Source organism: Suillus paluster (genome assembly GCF_016628075.1).
Source record: "Suillus paluster strain FC165 chromosome Unknown EDB91scaffold_8, whole genome shotgun sequence".
NCBI lineage: Eukaryota > Fungi > Basidiomycota > Agaricomycetes > Boletales > Suillaceae > Suillus > Suillus paluster.
The window spans coordinates 919,720-933,452 of record NW_024537568.1 but is presented as its reverse complement, the minus strand read 5'-3'; the positions used below and the strand labels follow the sequence as shown (position 1 = coordinate 933,452).

At 48.9% G+C, this 13,733-nt stretch overlaps 5 protein-coding genes across 5 annotated transcripts; 1 reads left to right on the top strand and 4 right to left on the bottom strand.

The window, feature by feature from the left end:
- Positions 1-1,071: 1,071 nt before the first annotated feature.
- On the bottom strand, positions 1,072-3,043 carry EDB91DRAFT_835831 (uncharacterized protein). Its single transcript, XM_041328560.1, has 6 exons — positions 2,705-3,043; positions 2,585-2,656; positions 2,109-2,536; positions 1,973-2,061; positions 1,678-1,918; positions 1,072-1,625 (listed from the first exon to the last, which is right to left on the bottom strand). Exons 1-6 carry the CDS (start codon positions 2,872-2,874, stop codon positions 1,222-1,224), a joined length of 1,404 nt encoding a protein of 467 aa, XP_041181151.1. The 5' UTR covers positions 2,875-3,043; the 3' UTR covers positions 1,072-1,221.
- A 169-nt stretch (positions 3,044-3,212) lies between these two features.
- Positions 3,213-5,566, bottom strand: EDB91DRAFT_1047577 (ATP synthase alpha/beta family, nucleotide-binding domain-containing protein; the record flags this gene model as incomplete). The annotated part of the gene is made up of 11 exons (XM_041313334.1): positions 3,213-3,302; positions 3,358-3,877; positions 3,926-4,281; positions 4,329-4,349; positions 4,402-4,534; positions 4,581-4,732; positions 4,787-4,927; positions 4,976-5,077; positions 5,130-5,173; positions 5,226-5,345; positions 5,392-5,566. 11 exons carry the CDS (start codon positions 5,564-5,566, stop codon positions 3,213-3,215), a joined length of 1,854 nt encoding a protein of 617 aa, XP_041181150.1.
- A 334-nt stretch (positions 5,567-5,900) lies between these two features.
- Positions 5,901-9,696, top strand: EDB91DRAFT_1047228 (uncharacterized protein; the record flags this gene model as incomplete). The annotated part of the gene is made up of 13 exons (XM_041313313.1): positions 5,901-5,937; positions 5,988-6,025; positions 6,076-6,157; positions 6,205-6,499; positions 6,549-6,717; positions 6,766-7,256; positions 7,311-7,401; positions 7,457-7,560; positions 8,075-8,626; positions 8,688-8,993; positions 9,048-9,488; positions 9,539-9,582; positions 9,635-9,696. Coding segments are annotated over 13 exons (2,712 nt in total), but the record flags the coding sequence as incomplete, so codon positions are not given.
- A 1-nt stretch (position 9,697) lies between these two features.
- EDB91DRAFT_835691 (NUDIX hydrolase domain-like protein) lies at positions 9,698-10,772 on the bottom strand. The gene is made up of 5 exons (XM_041328559.1): positions 10,469-10,772; positions 10,373-10,413; positions 10,240-10,309; positions 10,061-10,185; positions 9,698-10,006 (listed from the first exon to the last, which is right to left on the bottom strand). The coding sequence occupies exons 1-5, from the start codon at positions 10,595-10,597 to the stop codon at positions 9,781-9,783; spliced, it is 591 nt and encodes a 196-aa protein (XP_041181148.1). The 5' UTR covers positions 10,598-10,772; the 3' UTR covers positions 9,698-9,780.
- Positions 10,773-10,806: 34 nt separating this feature from the next.
- On the bottom strand, positions 10,807-13,610 carry EDB91DRAFT_1218504 (major facilitator superfamily domain-containing protein). Its single transcript, XM_041320864.1, has 14 exons — positions 12,947-13,610; positions 12,867-12,893; positions 12,781-12,809; positions 12,681-12,729; positions 12,552-12,629; positions 12,415-12,499; positions 12,017-12,369; positions 11,868-11,964; positions 11,626-11,818; positions 11,506-11,563; positions 11,423-11,454; positions 11,347-11,364; positions 11,229-11,296; positions 10,807-11,177 (listed from the first exon to the last, which is right to left on the bottom strand). Exons 1-14 carry the CDS (start codon positions 13,153-13,155, stop codon positions 11,085-11,087), a joined length of 1,389 nt encoding a protein of 462 aa, XP_041181147.1. The 5' UTR covers positions 13,156-13,610; the 3' UTR covers positions 10,807-11,084.
- Positions 13,611-13,733: the final 123 nt, after the last annotated feature.

Below are 13,733 nucleotides of genomic sequence, written 5' to 3'. Positions count from 1 at the left end.
ATTTTACCCCTACTTGTCATTTGCATGTTATCCCATAGGTTTTCTGCATATCATCGTAATGCTCGCATCACAATATAGTTTTCTTCCTGTCCTGTGACGTCCCATATGCATGGAACCGGCAGTCTCTTGCCAATGACGTGTCCTTTCTGTTGAACAACCCAAGTCACCGTAGCCAAGTGCATGACAAGTCAGGTGATCTGAGACTGTCACGTGCAACGTGTCCACACCCCCCCTCAAGTTCTTTGTTTGATGGGTTTTAGACCGCGATTTGCCTCCCCTTCAAGTTGTATTTGCGGCATGTTGACCAAAGGCGAGCTTATCAACTATTTCTAGCGTACCATTTGTGCTCTTCGCACAGATAGATTATCTCTTCTTCCGCAGAATTGCCTGAAATACAGTTGCGGACAACCAAACACCACCAATTTGGTAGCCGTCCAGCGTGAATTTTTGGTGCCAAACCAAGGCCAGATCTGGATTCAGGGAGTGAAAATACGTCTAAAAACAATGGTCCGAAGTTTTTCCCACGAGGTTTTTGGCCCGCCAAATTTTTGGACAATTTGAAAGACATTGTGTACCCCTTTTGGGTGTCTGAGACACCATTTTGGGGGCCCTATATCACCAAGATCAAAAAATCATTCTAATTTAGCTATGTAGACTTTATTGGGTATGATTTCGCCCATTCGCGGCCCAACTGACAGAAGTTCGGGAGTATTTGAGGGACCATTCCAGGGATAATTACCTCAACACTTACCATTTTTAACGCTAGAACGGCTCGATATTTTTGTAATATTTCAATGGAATCACGCACAGGACATCGAAAGGAAGCGATTGCCATATTTTTCGAGATTTTAGCAATTTATTTATGGTACCGCCAAAAATTTGCCCTAAAAAATCCTCAAATGAGAGTTTTTGGACAATCTGCTCGTGCAAATGCATTGCACTGGTCCTCAATAAACATATTCTGCATCAAAAATGGGTTTCCGGTTATTTGTGGCACCAGGAAAAATCAGTCTTTGGCGTCGTCCAAATTTGCTGACTTTGCCTGTCCGCAACTGTAGACATGCGATTAATGGCTGCCTTACACGACGGTGACGAGGATTTGTGGTGGGCGGTGCCTTGTGCTTAGCTATAATAAATTTACATAAAGTGATACATCAAAGTCGACAACAGCATAAATATGACATCGCAAGTTCGATTAGCAGTGCAGACCGAAAACGCCCTTCAATCTTGCATGGCCCATTGCGGCAGCCACTCCTCCCAATCTTCCCAATCCAGGTCCATGGATTGATGACCATGGTGTTTGTGGTCTCCTTTGTGGTGGCCACGAGGATTGAGCAGCCCCGTAATGACTTGCAAAGCGCCATTCCGAGCAGGAATGTCATACGGTCCGACATCACGACCATTGACCAGGAACCTGGTAAAGTAACGCGGGGGTCCAGGAAGAGGAATCTTAGATTTGTAGCGCGCAACCTGGACATTCAACGTGTGGTTCTCCAGCATGGTGGGAACGGTGAGATTGTAAGCGTAAATAGCATCGCCGGGAAGCTCTACAGGGGGACCAGCATGAGACCCTGCCTTCCAGTCATCAACGAAATCGGAATCAGTAGTGGCATCGTGCACATAATCTATGGACAGACGCAGTGAGATCCACGATAATTTTTTTCTGGGAATGCTCACCTGTGAACAGCACGAAGTTGGGCACGATGTGATACTCCAAAAGCTTTTTGAGCGCTTTTGCGCCAAAGGGCGAGAACAAGAAAAGTCTCAGTTTGTTGGGGAGACGCTGGAATGCTCCTGACGTGGGAGCAAAGAAAGTGGTGATCTGTGCGCCGACAAATGATCCATGACCACCATTTTTTCCAGGGGTCCACCAACGATCAAGTTCGCCAGTTAGGTCCACACGCTGGATAGCAGATGTCTACACAGTGCAGACTGTCAGAGGAGAAAAGAAAAAGGAACCAGACAAACTTGCCACGTATGAGAAGACTTCGGGAATAAGGAACATCTCACTGAACACGGAAGGGGGCGGCAGGAGTGGGAAGTTGATGGCGTGGATGACACCTGTTCCATCGTAAGTATGTGCCCCTGAAATATTAAATCTAACTCACCATTGCTAGCCTCAACATCACGCGTTATAACGTCTACCACAGTATTGATCCTGAGACGAGGAGGCACAACCGTGCTCTGAACAGTCAAGCGCAGGGGCTGATAGTCCATGCTCCCATCCTTCAATGTCAGATTCGTCGCATATGTAGAGTTTTGAACGAGCCCAGCGGAATCCAATTTCTCAGGTAAGATGTGATACGCGAGGATGCCTCGAATGATTCGCCCAAGTGCTTCCTTACGATGGTCCTTGTCACGAGAATCGGGCATGTCATCAAGTTCCTCCACCTGGAGGACAAGGTGACCAAGGTCATGAGCAATATCACGCTCATCCCCACGTTTAGGTGCGAGAGATGCGGAACTAAAGAGATAGTCGTCGTCATCCGGCTGACGGTGTGGAATGCCTGAATTCGGAACGGCGAAAAATGTGATGCTAGAGACGAATGACGTCAGGTGAGCGAGCGACATTTGAAATACTTACCTGGCCGCAGGGTCGTCCAAAAGGTCAACAACCCTGTCGCTCAAATCAATAGCTTTGACCAAACGCGAGTACCTGCTAGGCTGTTAGAATGCGTCAAATCTGATTATTAGTGTAAATGACTTGTCGTCGTCTTTCAAAACCTGGTAAACTGTCCTATCCTCCGAAAGGGGCGCAAACAACCCCCAGCAGCGAACTAACCCCTCGACGGGCAACTGCGCAAGCCAGGGTAGAGCAGGAAGAGCATACGCGCCTCCAACACAGAGTAGCGGCACAAAAGTATGAATCCTCATTATCGAGTGTACCTATTTTTGACGTCGGTGGGACCAGCTGTGATGGTGGAGAGTCAGGGTATGAATAAGAGGGCGTAAGGTCTTATATAACCCCTAATACTCTCCGCAGCACGTGAGCACTGGCTGCGCAATGACGCTAGGTTGTAACAACGTCATGGGCGTCGTGTGTTATGTAAACGTTCGTGCGCGCAAAGATCCAGACGTTTCATCCGAGGGAAATGAGCGGCGCTCTCGCACAGAAGTTTCTATGTACGCGCTGCAGACTGTGAATGGACAGCTGCTATTATGATATGGGCTACAAAGTGTTATGACAACGTCCGGTCGCGAGCATGCTCGATCTACTCCACCATCTGGCGGAATTTGTCCTGGATTTCCGTGTGCAGTGTGTCCAGCTTCTGCATGATAGGCTCCTGTCCTTGCGAGGGAGACTGACAGCAAACGCGATGGAGCGAAAACAATCACGAGAAAATGAGAGGCACATACCTCGAATTTCATTTGTGAGAGCTTAAACATGAGATCACTGGCATTATCCTTGATTTTCGCGAACGTCAGATCGCCTTGTGCCACCGCTCTCAGCGCCGCATCATGGAATGCCACGTAATTCTTCAACATTCCCGAAGTCTTGTAGAATGGACAGAAGCGGTCGTACTCGCTCATGCCGTTCTGCTGCAGGAAGTCGTCCTTGAGCATCCGTGCGACCTCCAGCGTGATCTTATCTGATTCTCCCAGTGCGCTTTTACCGACAAGTTGCACGATCTCAGCGAGGTCCTCCTCCTTCTGCAGGATCTCCTTCGTCTTCATGCGCAGGGAGACGAAGCCCTGTGCGTTAGAGTCGTAGTATGGCTCAAGAACTTTCGTGTACTTGGAGTACGACAAGTTCCAGTTAACGGACGGGAAATGTTTGCGCTGTGCAAGCTTCTTGTCGAGACCCCAAAAGACCTGCACGATACCAAGTGTGGCGGATGTTACGGGATCTGAGAAGTCACCTCCAGGTGGTGAGACACTAAACGGTGGTCAGGACAATGCCCACACGGTAATAATTCTTACTTACGCTCCAACAATTGACACTGTCCCCTGCCTCACTGGGCTACCCAAACACTTGACTTTCCCGGCGCGCTCGTAAAAGCTCGCCAGTTTGGTCCCCAAGTAGGCAGGGTATCCTGAATCAGCCGGCATCTCTGCCAGACGACCCGAAATCTCACGTAGTGCCTCAGCCCAACGCGATGTCGAATCTGCCATCATCGCGACATTAGAACCCTGGTCCCGGAAGTACTCCGATAGTGTGATGCCGGTGTAAATGGAGGCCTCACGGGCTGCGACTGGCATATTGGAAGTGTTGGCAACGAGCGTGGTGCGCTTCATAATAGGTTCTTGGCGCGAGCCAACCTCCATTGTAAGTTCAGGGAACTATGGAACGTCAGCGCGTGCGTCTATTCAATAGGCAGCGATATCACCTCCATCAACACTTCAGCCATCTAGCAATTGTGCATGAGGAATGAAATGCTTGAAACAACTTGAACAACGCACCTCATTTCCTCGCTCACCACATCCGACATAAACGATAATATCGCTATTGGAGTATTTGGAGAGTGCTTGCGAGATGACGGTCTTTCCACAACCGAAAGCACCAGGGATAGCAGTAGTGCCACCTTGTACGCATCTATGCACCTATCAGTGATGAACTATTGGTAGTGAGACCCACGTACGGGAACAGTGCATCGAGGATGCGCTGACCGGTCAGCAAAGGGAAATCGGCGGTTTGTTTCTCAGCAACGGGCCGAGGTGCACGGACAGGCCATAGCTGCATCATGGTGTGCTTTGTTGTCCGACCCTCGAACTCAGTCTCTAATACGATGTCCTAAAAAGACAATTAGATACAGAACAAACGGACTTTGCAGTGCTGCGGACACACATTGACTGCATAGCTGCCCTTCTCCGCAATGTGGGTAATAGTACCGAGGGCACGGGGAGGAAGCATGATCTTGTGGTTATCAACAAGTGAATTCTCATAGACACCACCGAAGATATCACCCCCTGATATGTGGTCGCCAACCTAATATGTATCAGTACATCACTTTAATGTCGATCAATATCGAATCACCTTGTATGCGCCAGGGGTGAAGTCCCAAGATATTGAGCGATCTAGTGCCTCTGTATTGATACCGCGAGGAATATATATCGATTTAGACAGTTCTTGGATGGACTGCGTCCCATTAGATAAGAGGATTATCTGCACGACTGAAATGAGTGCTTACCCGAAGTGGTCGCTGAATACCATCGACGATATTGCCCATCAGGCCTGCAAAGCGTTAAGGAACCACAACGCATTGTGCATACTTTGAGCAACCCACCTGGGCCTAACTCAACACTAAGAGGTTTGCCTGTCCTAAGGACAGGGTCGCCAACGGTCACGCCAGACGTCTCCTCATAAACTTGAATCGTTACTTTATCTGCCTCTATTCGAATGACCTCTACGCCCAATTAGTCTCATTCCCTCCCAGTATCAAGGCTGCTCACCTCCGACGAGCTCATCATGGCCCACGCGAACAAGTTCGTACATAGCAGCTCCAGTCATGTTCTCTGCGATGACGACAGGCCCTGAGACGCCGTACACACTGCCAAAGCGAGATTCGCGGTCTTCATCTTGAATTTTTGGAAGGTCACGCTTTGCATTCTGGAGAGCGCCGGCCATCGTACACAACGTCAAGCTCTGAGTCTGAGTACTGTCCAGCTCGTCCCCGCGTTCTGGGGAGCACGCCCAAAGCGGAGTATTAATTTCTTCGGTAGTTACCGAGGCGCGTTACTTGGTGCAGTGACGCGTCCCATAGCATAAGCAGTCTGTTCTTGCTCACCGTTCTCTCCGTCGTCCGGAACACTTTCTTCACCATCCGACACGATGCCCCCGAAATCGTGAGTCTATTTAGCACGCCCCTGGTATCACTTGCTAACGATACTCCTGCAGTGATTGGGAGAAATGTGTGTACAGTTTGACAAGTCTCATGTCCTGTCACTGATTTCCTGCAGACGAGAAGAAGGTCGACGACAAGGAGGAGAAGATTCAAGGTGTGCAATCCGCATTCAACTGCATCTCTTCCGTGCTGAGGTCCTTTCAGCACTTACAACTAGCGATATCCAGATCCTTAAAACCTATGTGAGTACAATGTTCGTATGTTCCATTTACCCACCAACATATTCCTTCAGGGCCAAGGTGCATACGCTGCCAAGCTGAAGAAGACGGAACACGACATTAAGGAAGTGCAGAAGCGGATAGATGAGAAGCTTGGTGCGCAATATCCTCTCCATAGCGTCAATACACTTAATCCGGTACAGGCGTGAAGGAGTCTGACACTGGCCTCGCTCCACCAAATCTCTGGGATCTTCCAGTTGATAAACAACGCATGGGCGCTCATCCATTACAAGTTGCACGGTGTACCAAAATCATCCCTGTCGACCCCAAGAAAGCCGAGGCTGCTCGTGCCGTTAACCCTGTTGGTGCGGCTCAAGGCCAGAAGGGAGCCGATGAGCAAGACAAATATGTCATTAACATCAAACAGATAGCTAAATTTGTTGTTGGTCTTGGTGATCGAGTCGCACCGACAGATATCGAGGAGGGTATGCGTGTGGGGTTTGTAGAGTCGCTTGTGCGAAACACCTGCATACTAATATTTCGACAGTGTGGACCGGAATAAATACCAGATTCAGATCCCACTGCCGCCCAAGATCGATGCTTCAGTAACGATGATGCAGGTTGAGGAGAAGCCCGACGTAACATACTCGGATGTTGGTGGATGCAAAGAACAAATCGAGAAGCTGCGTGAAGTCGTCGAGACACCGCTACTATCAGTGAGTTGGTCTTGCACTTGCTCGTGCTGAATCACTGACACCCCCAAGCCCGAACGCTTCGTTAAGCTTGGTATTGATCCCCCGAAGGGCGTCCTCCTCTTTGGGCCGCCAGGAACCGGCAAAACCCTCTGCGCACGTGCAGTCGCCAACCGTACAGATGCCACCTTCATCCGCGTCATTGGTTCCGAGCTTGTGCAGAAGTATGTCGGCGAGGGTGCGCGAATGGTGCGCGAGTTGTTTGAGATGGCACGTTCAAAGAAGGCTTGCATTATTTTCTTTGATGAAGTCGACGCTATCGGTGGTGCACGATTTGATGACGGTGCTGGAGGTGACAATGAGGTGCAGCGCACAATGTTGGAACTGATTAACCAGCTGGATGGATTTGACCCTCGAGGGAATATCAAGGTGCTCATGGCTACGAATCGACCAGATACTCTCGACCCTGCACTGTTGCGCCCCGGTCGGCTTGACCGGCGGGTGGAGTTCTCGCTGCCTGACAACGAAGGCAGGGCTCATATCCTCAAGATTCATGCTCGAAGGTGAGAGTGCATAAATGCCCGCGCTCACCAGTCTAGCTGATGATCCCTCTTTAGTATGAGCGTTGAGCGCGATATCCGATTCGACCTCATTGCTCGACTATGTCCTAATACGACAGGCGCGGAACTTCGGTCAGTTGCAACTGAGGTGAGAACTTGCCAAGTTTGGCACCAAAACGCATCTGATTATATTGTGTGTCCAGGCTGGCATGTTTGCAATTCGTGCGCGGCGGAAGGTCGCTACAGAGCGTGACTTCCTTGACGCTGTGGAGAAGGTCGTGCGGCAAGGGACGAAGTTCTCGTCAACGTAAGTCATAATTCTCATCTCACCCGAAGAAATCCTCATCATAAATATGTATTCGCAGACCTCTATATCAAGTGTACAACTAGACTATCTGACCTTGGGCTCTCATTGTTTTGCATGTATTTTCCCCTCAGACCACGCATTTTCATGGACTGCTTGAGTGCACGGTTGAGGACTCAGGCAACGTCACATTACGAATGACCAGGCTCGTGCTTATACATTACAGCAATAACCGTGCATAATCATAAGTTACGGTTGGTCAAGTGATATTGCAGAGCCGCTGTTGGCACAGTACAATATTGACACTTGTGTATTCGATCTAAGCTTCTTGAAGTCTTGAAAATTTAGCCTCAAGTAGCCACCTTGCCCCATCTCAAGTCCTCGGCATCCATGCACGCAGCTAGAAGGAACGACTGTCTTCCTTCTGTTGTGATCTGCCTATGATAGGGGAGACTAGCCCGCCTAATAATAATTCATAACTAGTGGGTCCATAAGTATGATGCCAACGTTACATTAGGCGCTCTGTGTCCCATATAAAGGACCTTGCTACTTATTTAACGCTACAGTTCTTATTAAGGGGATCCGGGGCAAGGGGGAGACTAGCTCCGTCCGTACTTCCAATGATCATCAACCTTCAAGTGCGCGCCCTCGCCGCGCGCACCATTCAACGGCGGCGATACCATGTTCGTCGTGCACCGTCCCCGCCTTCTGCTGAAGCTGCTCGACTTCTCGACTCTTTCGCAACACATCCACCACTTCCTTTGACGCTCTCGACCCTCGTGTCCTTCGGGAACCCTTTAACACCTGTATCTGTGCTGCGCTCAGTATCGTACGTGCTCTCGGAGATACCAAGACGCATGGCCCAGCGCATCCGCGCCCTCGAGGCGTTGCCATTCATCGTCGGCACTAATCCATATGTTGCCCGAGCCCTCAATGCTCATAGAGACAGCTTTAATGTACTCGCCACTTATCCCGAAGTGCGCACACTCGAGGACAACAAAAAATTTGTCGATGAACTAGATATGCTCGTGCAGGGACATAGAAACGATATACCTACGATGGCCAAGGGGTGCGCATACTTGTACCCGCAGCTTCGATTGGTTGAACTGACTCTAACTTCAATGTTGTAGATTCCAAGAGTGCTCGCGGTACATGTCTCCAACTCAAATATCCAACTTCCTCGATGGTGCTATCCGATCCCGCATCTCTGTGCGCCTCATCGCTGAACAACATATTGCGCTCTCGCACGCACTTGCTACTGAAGACCCCGGCGCAGTGGAGGCCAGCGTTCTCATGCACAATGGTATCATCGATCCCGATTGCTCCCCCGCGGCTATGGTCCGCATGTGTGGCGCATTCGTCAGCGAACTATCCGAGGCAGCCCTCGGTGCAAGCCCCATCATTACGATCGACGGCTGTCCAGACGCTACGTTTGCGTAAGTTCATCATATCTATAGTACAACCTATAAGTATAATCCCCCATCGCCCAGCTATGTCCCTGTGCACCTTGAATATATACTCACCGAAATGCTCAAGAACGCGTTCCGCGCGACTGTAGAGCACCATCACAAACTACATGGCCTCACTTCATCCTGTCCCCTACCACCCGTAAAAATAACCATCTCACCCCCTACTCCACCGCATCCATTTCTCTCAATTCGAATTCGCGACCAGGGTGGTGGCGTCTCACCGTCCAACATGGCACGTATATTCTCGTACGCTTTCACTACAGCGGGGCACGCCGACGACCAGAATGGAGGTGGTGGGCCGTATGCCGCCCAGCATATTGGTGGGAGTGCAGCAATAGGGAGTGGCAGCGCAGGGGAAGGTGGAAACCTTTTTGGCGAAATTACAGAAAAGGGTATCCAGGTGGGCCTTGGAACAATTGCAGGATTAGGATACGGACTCCCTCTGAGTCGATTATATGCAAAGTGGGTTCGCCCTCGCTTTTCTGTCTCTAGTCCTCATATTGGCTTTGCAGATATTTTGGTGGTTCATTGGATATATTTTCGCTCGATGGGTGGGGTGAGCTTGATTATCTCTGCGCCGAATTTCTGACTTGCTGATCATCTTGCAGGCAGCGACGTCTTCATTAAACTTAGGTGCCTACTAGATGAAGCAGGCAACGCGGAGATATAGGTCCCCATCGTATTTGTTAAAGATAATGAGTAGCTGTAATTCACTTTCGATTTCTTACTCTTTGCAGATAGTGGTATAGATCCATTAGTTATCTGAACCAACAGTGCCAAACCAGTGCCTCGTCATCACCAAACCATCACCTTGCGTCACAAAATCAACCCGGCCAACGAATTTTCGTCCTTGCACCAGGAGGGGCAGCCAGTAAACATCACCTTCCCACATACTTTCATACGGGATCGGTGGCACGATTGCGTCTGAATCGGACACGGGTGACGCGAATGAAAACCACTTGGGTCGCATTTCGTCTGACCTGGGATCCAGCCCTTCAGCAAACAACGCATTTGCGCAGACGGAAAGGACTTACTCTGTAGGTGTCCCTGAGTACGAATGGGCGGAAAATATTTCGATCTGGAACGCCCATCCAGCGCCTTTCGACATGAACAGCAATGATCCTGCGTGCTCAAGGGGCGCGTCGATGCCTGCTTCTTCCTGAATCGCACGTCAATATTTGACACTTGTGTTGTAGGAATGAAGTTAGAAGACTTTGAGTTCGCGCATCGCAGCATCGGTAAGCGTCTCTCCTGGTTCCACCTTGCCACCAAATCCATTGTACCTGTTATTGTGAGATTCACAATCACTCTCCATGTTCGTAACGAAGACACGAAAGGTTGCTTACTTGTTGACGCCAAATCCACGTTTCTTGAAGCCGAGAAGAATCTGACAAGTGAAACGTTTCGCTTGAATGGGTACGCTTTGTGGTGCTAGTACACACCTTATCGTCCTGGATAACGAATGCGTTGGTATAGAAGCGCTTCTGGTCGAATGGTAGCCAGTCTCCCTCTCCCCCTTGAACATATTCTATGAGGTTTCCTTCGAGCCCAGGAGGAAGTACGGATGTCATTTTGATTTTGTGAGGTCTCGCGGAATATATAAATCTGCACGCGGATTGACGCTAAATCGTGTCATCGAATCCGCATTAGTCAGACATTCGGCACCGAATTTCGGTGGAATTATTCGCAGTGCGTTACGTCGTAGCCTAGTAGCTATAGGTAAGTAGCACGACACGTTGTTTATTTCCAAGGCTCTAACCAAACAACCGCTTTCAGGATTGCATTACAAACCACAACAGGATGGAGGTTTAACGTTGCAACCGACCTTGCTGAAAGCGGGGTTTCAAACCAACTACACCACCTAACATGTACGAGCAGGACATCTAATTCGAAAGTTATGCAAAAAATAAACGAGACAGAAATATATCCCAAGTCCTGACTCTAAGCCAATCTAACTGACCTAAACCAGTCAGCCCTAACCAATCCTAACGAGTTTTAACACCCTAACTCTAGCTACAGTTGTGTTTTCAAACCCGGGGAAACAACGCAGCCATAATCTCAAGTTGGGCAATATACTTTTTCTTTTATCTGCCTTCTAACAAACACAAACCGCATGATGAAATACATCACGCTGCCAGTCACCGAAGCGATCTATTGAGTTGACGTGAATTCTGAAGAAAACGGTAGCCACGGTCAACTCACCCCAGAGAATAGAGCGGGTATCCACCAGGTATAATTCGATGTCAGCAGAGCGCCGGATATGGGGGTTCCTCGATAAAGAATAAAAATTTAAAGCAATGAATGACACAGATTTACCTACCAATCAAGCTTCCAAATCCTGCGGTGATCAACATGCGAGTTTAAAACATTTCAAAACTATAGCTGATACTACCCACCAGCAATGAAGAAACAGATGCCCATCCGCGCGCTGTGATCTATATCAGATGATTCGAACATCCCAATTTGAACTATCACTCACCCAAGCTCAGAAAGGTCAGGCGTTAAAGTAGCCATGAGTGGAGCCACCATCGCAATGTCTGCATCAACCATCAACCCATATTAAACTTTTTACCCTGGTGGAAAAGAAGGAAACTCTTACACAGCCCTGCAAAAAAGCCATACATTATACCCAGCACAACGACGCTGGCCAGACTACTCAATCCAATCATGCCCAAAATGAGCACACCGCACGAAATTGTTGCGACTATGATCAAGTTTGGAACTCCTATGAACGCCGCGATAAACCCTGATGAGATTCGTGCCACACAATTGGATCCATTCAAAATCACTAGCTAAAGATAGCGTCAGCAGGTGAATCACTTCCATAGTGCTGGATCCCACAGAGTAAAACGAGAAGTTGACGCTGATACCGTGCTTGATAGAGTCAAGTTGAAAGAAGAATAATGGGTAGTAGAAACCGGTCTGGAAAAAAAAGCCCCTGCAGGATAGTTATTTGAAGGACGTCGGGAGAAGTTGTGTTGAGATCTCACCCTGCTGTCATGAAAATGAATGGTGCATCACGAACACACTTTCTAGCTGCCGCAATATAGTTTGCTGGGGTCATCGGCGGATCAAGGCGAGTCCGCATGCACAGACATGCAATTAAAAGAAGCACGCTGACCAACCCCGCGCTTGCACGAACACCATTGGCAAAACCAAGACGGCCATTCAGGAGGTTATTGAGCATAATCGGATGAATGATAGCACCCAGCGATGAGCCCGAAGCGGCGAACGTCATAACCAGTGTGCGTCTCCGCCGGAAATGATGCGAAATAACAGCCATGCTCGGGACGTACATGAGCCCCGATGCGATACCCAAGCCTAAGCCTTGAGCAAGGAATATCTACACTGAGTCAGAAAACGAGATCGCAACATCAGAAGACGTTACCTGGTAGTACTGATCGGGTTTCGACAAAGACAACATAAAGAGACAGAAACTCTGCAGAAGCGAACCGGCAATTACGAGATGGTAGCTATGTAAACTTGCTAAGTATCGGTGAGAACCTCCAACAAAGCCACACTCACAAATATCCTCGGTCATATAGTAAACCTGATATAAGGCCCACAGCGGTGATTGAAAACGCGTTCAAGCTCCCGATCCATCTGCAAGAGATCTTGAGAATACCCGCCATGAAGACACAACTAGAAACCCACGATATGGCAGACGATGTCTCATTTGTGAGGTAATGCTGGGTATAAAAGTCTGGAGGGTAAGATGATTAATGCTCCATTCTCGCTTTTATGGTGTGCAAACCTTGGTAGACACCAAATGAAGTGGTATAACTGTTGAACTTCAGTCACAGAGCCTTTCCTCGTCAACACCAGTGGCCCCAGACTCACCCAAACCCGCAGAGCTGTACAAGAAACCTAAGCAGATCGAGTAAGACCCTACTTTACCGCGCAAATTTGAGTCTTCTTACGATCCAAAAGTCGTGGCCCAAGCTGCCCGACCGCCTTCGGGAAACTCATGGTCGGAGTCCTTGGCAACTTGGTATCCTTTCAATGTTTCTGAGCTTTCTTTGTTCTCCTCAAGTTGGGGGGTAGCCCCTTCCGTATAAAGCGATCGAGGCTCGGATTCAGGCGTCATCCTGGGCTGGGACAGCAGACGGTAGCGACTGTATAAATACATGGACCCCCATGCCCTTCGAGTCACGAGCTGAGAACCTCGTATGGACTTTTCGGAGGAGAGTGAGATTGTTTATACAGACTGATGGGAAATATAACGTTGAAATAAAGCTCTTCAAACAGACCGACACTGTACCCGGCACCGCCTTCAAGTTTGTCATGGCCCAAATTTACTTGATATGCTCGGGACAAAGTAACTGAGAAGAATCCCTGCATTCACCCAATAGGTTTGGGAAACTAGAATTTATGACATCGACCTGGCCAAAGTTCGGACACACCCAGTAATGGACTTCCTTGCCACCATCGGAGCTTTCGCGATGCCAATGCTTGAAGGTTTGCCACTTCTTGTAGTCGGCCTTGAACCTCGCAGGGGGCATGTTCTTTAGTGGCAAGTAGATCATCAAACCGGCGTTGGAGGTGTGAAAATTTGATCTGCAGCGGCGCATCAGTAAACCGGTGAGACTCAGATATTAGTAAGGTGCACTTTCCGCTAACAAAACGTGACAAAGCGTTACTTTTGTTTGAAATGTTAATGGCAGTTGTAAAACTCATACTTTGCAAAAAGAAATCGCGCAGGGTTCT

Bases quoted from the DNA above. Each gene is read 5' to 3' on its own strand.
- EDB91DRAFT_1218504 (XM_041320864.1), bottom strand. From the start codon at position 13,155: ATGTATTTATACAGTCGCTACCGTCTGCTGTCCCAGCCCAGGATGACG. The intron at 12,810-12,866 runs GTGAGTCTGGGG...GAAGTTCAACAG, and splicing joins GTACAGCTCTGCGGGTTTGG to TTATACCACTTCATTTGGTG. The intron at 11,564-11,625 runs GTAAGAGTTTCC...TGGTTGATGCAG, and splicing joins TGGCTTTTTTGCAGGGCTGT to ACATTGCGATGGTGGCTCCA.
- EDB91DRAFT_835691 (XM_041328559.1), bottom strand. From the start codon at position 10,597: ATGACATCCGTACTTCCTCCTGGGCTCGAAGGAAACCTCATAGAATAT. The intron at 10,414-10,468 runs GTGTGTACTAGC...TTCACTTGTCAG, and splicing joins TCGTTATCCAGGACGATAAG to ATTCTTCTCGGCTTCAAGAA. The intron at 10,186-10,239 runs GTCTTCTAACTT...CGTGCGATTCAG, and splicing joins CTGCGATGCGCGAACTCAAA to GAAGAAGCAGGCATCGACGC.
- EDB91DRAFT_835831 (XM_041328560.1), bottom strand. From the start codon at position 2,874: ATGAGGATTCATACTTTTGTGCCGCTACTCTGTGTTGGAGGCGCGTAT. The intron at 2,062-2,108 runs GTGAGTTAGATT...ACGATGGAACAG, and splicing joins TGATGTTGAGGCTAGCAATG to GTGTCATCCACGCCATCAAC. The intron at 1,919-1,972 runs GCAAGTTTGTCT...TGCACTGTGTAG, and splicing joins CCGAAGTCTTCTCATACGTG to ACATCTGCTATCCAGCGTGT.